We start from the raw sequence: 5,000 nt of genomic DNA, 5'->3' as shown, positions 1-5,000 counted from the left end.
ATATATATATATATATCATATATATATATACATATATATACATATATATATATATACATATATATATATATATATATATATATATATATATATATATATATATATATATATATATATATATATTGTGTGTGTGTGTGTGTGTGTGTGTGTGTGTGTGTGTGTGTGTGTGTGTGTGTGTGTGTGTGTGTGAAGAGAGAGAGAGCAGATGCTGAACATCAAGAAGGGTAGCAAATATGGAGAAATGAAAAGAAGAGCTTGAGATAGCGTAGGGTAGCGTGAAGACATAATGGTCAGCGTGTCCTAAAGAAGAAGAATATATATATATATATATATATATATATATATATATATATATATATATATATATATATATATGTATATTGTAGTAGGTTCTTTTCTTAAAAAAAAAAAAAAAAGAAATTCTCCAAGATGTTTTCAAAAGACAAAAATTTTTTTATAAATGTCTTGGGGTAAAACAAAGTGAAATGAAAATAAAAAGGTTTATTTTACACAGCATATATGGAAGTATATATGTATGGTTAATAACAAATGTAAAAAAAAAACAGATACAAGTACAAATAACGTAATAGCTTTAATTAATCCACAAGTTCCAGCTTCAAGGTTCCAGGGTTTCTCCCTAGAAGAGGTCTTGAAATATTCTATTTTTAGAAGGGGTTAAAGGTCGGAATAGACAACCAACAAAAAAGGCTGAAACAACAAAAGGGTAAAATCAGAATAAAACATTTCAGAGTTATTTCAAATATTTACAAAGAAAAAAAACATTTCCTCTTGGAGGAGGCAACTTACGAGTGCGGTGGGTGCAATGAGAGTGAGGCCTATCCCTTGTACTCTAGGTGTGACGTCACCTTCGACTTACCCTCAGGCATTTCACGCACCGAAAACCTCTGGCTACGCATGCTCGTTTGCGTAAGGCCAATTACACACGTAACAATTGTTGCGGTAAGATGAATCCGCCGACAATGCCCCCTATTTAAGTTAATAATCAAGAGATTTTAACTAATGCAGTTGGTGTTTCCCTATTTACACATTTATACAGGACAGCGACTTAATAAGTCCGCACCTACATTATCTTTACCCCTAATATATTCAATAGAAAAAGAATAGCATTGTAATGCCAAAGCCCATCGCATTAATCTACCATTTGAATTTTTCATGCTGAAGAGATAAGATAGTGGTTTTTGGTCTGTTTGTAGGATAAACTCCTTGCCATACAGGTAAACTCTGAATTTATCTATAGCCCATACAATAGCCAGACATTCCCTTTCGATAGTGGCATAGTTTACCTCACGGTCAAGTAGTTTCCTGCTTGCATATGCAATGGGCATCTTGCAATTGTTAGTTTCTTGTAAGAGTACTGCTCCTACCCCAGTGTTGCTGGCATCTGTACGAAGATAAAAGACTTTAGTCATATCCGGCAAACAAAGTACTGAGTTAGACATGAGAGCCTGCTTTAGAGACTTGAAACTCTCAATTTGTTGTTGATTCCAATTAAGTTTATTACTGCTGTTCTTTCTTAACAGATCACTAAGGGGAGCTGCAGTACTCGCATAGTTTTGTATAAACTTCCTGTAATATCCAGTAGTACCGAGAAAGGACCTAAGTTGTTTTTTTGTTGTGGGTAAAGGCAGAGAGTTAATAGCTTTTACCTTTTCTTCAAGCGGTGCAATACAATTATGTCCTAATAATACACCAAGGTACTTGATTCTGGAATACCCAAAAATACATTTAGAAGGATTAGCAGTCAATCCATGCTCTCTTAATCTTAACAAGACTCTTTCCACATCACCCAAATGTTTATACCAATTACTATTATGTATCACGACATTGTCAAAATAGCAGTCTACATTAGATAAGCCACTTAACACTTTGCGCATTAACCTTATGAATGTAGCGCACGCAGTTTTCAATCCAAATGGCATTACTTTCCACTGCATTAAACCTCTGTGGGTAGCAAATGCAGTATAAATTTTGCAATCACTAGACAGTGGGATTTGCCAATATCCCTTGCATAGATCAAGTTCACTAAAATAAACGTCATGAGAAAAGTTACTTAAAGCAGCTTCAGTCGTAGGCATGGGCTCAGCATCAAAATCGGATAAGCTATTAATAGCCCGAAAGTCAATGCAAACACGCCAAGTACCATCGTTCTTTTTCACTAGTACTACAGGCGAGCAATACGGGGATTCAGATGGTTCTATAAGACCTAGTTCCAACATTTTATCAACTTCCTTGTTAAACTCTTGTTTCAAGTTGAGAGGAATTGGATACTGTTTCTTATTTATAGGCACAGTAGAGGTCAGTTTTATCTTATGTCTTATCGTCTGAGTAAGACCTGGCTTATCTCTTATTACGTCTGTGTAACGATTTAGCAAAACAGACATTTCCCTAGACTGACTCAAAGATAATTCACTACTAATATTAAAACTATTATTGTCAGTTACCTCAAGGTGTACAGGTTCACAGGTGCCGTTCACTGGGAATTCTTCAACACAAATTTGAATTACATTTTTGCACTTCTGTTTTTCCTTATTATCTTCCCGCCGAAAGTATCTTTTTAGCATGTTTATGTGGAACAATTTATCTTTACTTGCATTTTTATAATATAATCTACACCATTTTCGTGACATCGGATTATAGGATACGGCCCACGCCAGTGCATAACTAATTTATTAGTGCTTGTAGGCAACAAAACAAGCACTTCATCTCCGATCTCTAGTTTACGTGGTCTACTTTTTAAATCGTAGTAGGCTTTGTAATTTTTACTACTAATATTAGCATGGGATGCTGCCAGCTTGGCCGTCTCCTCTAATCGTGAACGGAGGTCTAGCACATATTGGTATGTAGTTTTTACCTCGTTATCAATGCCATCATTTGTCCAAAGGTCGTGTAGTATACTTAGTGGACCACGTACTTTACGCCCGTACAAAAGTTCAAAGGGGGAGAACTTTAAACTACTATTAGGGATTTCTCTATAGGCAAAGAGTGCTGCTGGAATATAGCGGTCCCATTCCTTTGGATGTTCCGAACAGAGCTTCTTGATAATAGATTTTAGTACACCATTAAGTCTTTCGACGGCACCATTGCAACATGCATGATATGGTGATGTATACAAAGCTTTAACGGAGAGTAGACGGTGAATTTCGCTCATAAGATCAGACTTAAACTGGGATCCGCGGTCAGACATTATTTCCTTCGGTATGCCTACGCGAGAGAAGATTTCAACCAAAGCTTCGGCAACCGTTATAGTATCAACATTTTTAAGAGGTACGGCCTCGGGATATCTAGTGGCATAATCTATTAGTGTTAGGATATACTTGTGTCCCCTTTCCGAACATGGAGTAATTGGGCCAACAAGGTCTATGGCTACACGAGAGAATGGCACCGATATGACGGGGATCGTTTTCATTGGCACCTTCCTTACGCTTCCTCTAGCTGAAAACTTCTGGCATTTAGGACACGAACGGCAAAACCTTTTAATGTCAGCTCCGGCACCAGGCCAAAAGAAGTAATCAAAAATCTTACTGGAAGTTTTACGGTGCGAGAAGTGTCCAGCCGTGAGGGCATCGTGAGCAAGGCGCATTACATCAATGCGGTATTTCGCGGGAACCACCAACTGTTTCGCTCCTACTTCATAATCATTTTGGCTGGCTATACAAACCCTATACACTAATTTATCAATTACCTGGTAGCTTACAGAGCGACCTTTGTTTTTAATTATATCATCATTCATAATCTTGTCACGTATGGATCTTAAAGTAGTACAGGACTGTTGTTCTCTGGAAAAATCATCCTTATTGATACTCAATTTAAAGAAATCAGGGCAAGAAAGGGCATTAGTTTTAGCGTTGCTAATTTTCAATGAGCGGGTTTGAACATTAAGGGCAACTTCACCATTACTAAAGTTTGCATAATCAACCTTAAGGTCGGATGAACGTAGCTTCTTTTTCTCGGCTTTTACAGTGTTAACGATATCCTCAGTTACTTTATCAGCTATGTTATGCTGAGGGTGCGGTTTATCAGAAGGCAGTTTAACGCCAGGAATGAGGCCTATTAAAACATCTGCAAATTTAATCGGCGCCGCGATCGCGTTAACCCAACCAGTGAAGAATTTGCTTTGTATCAGACATCTCACTCTGGGAAAGATACTAGGGACACCAAGGAAATCGTATACCTTAGCTGCTTGACCAAGTTTGAATCTAGAAGGAACCAAATTTTCATTTACGATTACGCTAGAGCAACCTGTATCCAAGACTACTTTAGCCGGTTTTTCGCACAATCTTCCATTCGGATCAGACACGCTATTAGCTGGCACAATTTCTGCTTCGAACACAAAGTTTACTTTGGCTTCGTTAGACTTTAGTTTGTAATTACGGGGATTGTCGGGACACTGGGGACGAATGTGGCCCGATTTTCCGCAGCCGCGACATTTAACTAAATCTGCGTTTTCTCGTGAAAAAACAAGCTTGGCAGATGTGCGGGGTTTAACTTCACGATAATTGTGCGCTCCGCGATATCGATCGGCCGCTTCTGCCACGTCATGAGAAGTGCTGTAGCCACGTTCCTTCAGAAATACCCTCAGGTCATGACCGCAGTTCATTAGTAGTTGCTCAATTACGAGAAAATCACACAAAGATTCATAGTTTTTATGTACTTTACTCATGCTTAACCATCTTTCTAGATCATGTTTCATTCTTACGATGAGTTGAATATAACTCTCCTTATCCTTGATTTTACTCTCCCTAAATCTTCGGCGGTATGAATCCGCATCAACAGTGTAAGCTTTTAGTAAAGCTTCTTTCAGCTTACTGTAGTCCGTAATACTCTCGTCTGGCAAGGATGTGTAGACTTTCAACGCGCGGCCTCGCAAGCACGACCCTAAGTATACGTGGTAATCATCTCGTCTCCACTTATAAATGTCTGCCAATCTCTCGAATCTTTGTAAAAAACTATCTAATTCGTCTTCTCCGTCAGTAAATAAA

At 38.0% G+C, this 5,000-nt stretch overlaps 2 protein-coding genes across 2 annotated transcripts in view; one reads left to right on the top strand and one right to left on the bottom strand.

The window, feature by feature from the left end:
• Positions 1–5,000, top strand: part of LOC119597117 (neuroligin-4, X-linked-like) — a 117,778-nt gene that overhangs the window by 24,638 nt on the left and 88,140 nt on the right. The window lies entirely within an intron of this gene.
• Positions 2,585–5,000, bottom strand: part of LOC119596676 — a 3,887-nt gene continuing 1,471 nt past the window's right edge. Inside the window, exon 2 of the mRNA XM_037946007.1 lies at positions 2,585–5,000. This exon is cut by the window's right edge and continues 1,205 nt beyond it. Within this exon, the coding sequence (XP_037801935.1) occupies positions 2,585–5,000 (2,416 nt within the window).

Source organism: Penaeus monodon, chromosome 38 (genome assembly GCF_015228065.2).
Source record: "Penaeus monodon isolate SGIC_2016 chromosome 38, NSTDA_Pmon_1, whole genome shotgun sequence".
Classification (NCBI taxonomy): Eukaryota; Metazoa; Arthropoda; class Malacostraca; order Decapoda; family Penaeidae; genus Penaeus; species Penaeus monodon.
Note: the sequence above shows the minus strand (reverse complement) of the source record. Positions and strands in the feature narration are given on the sequence as shown.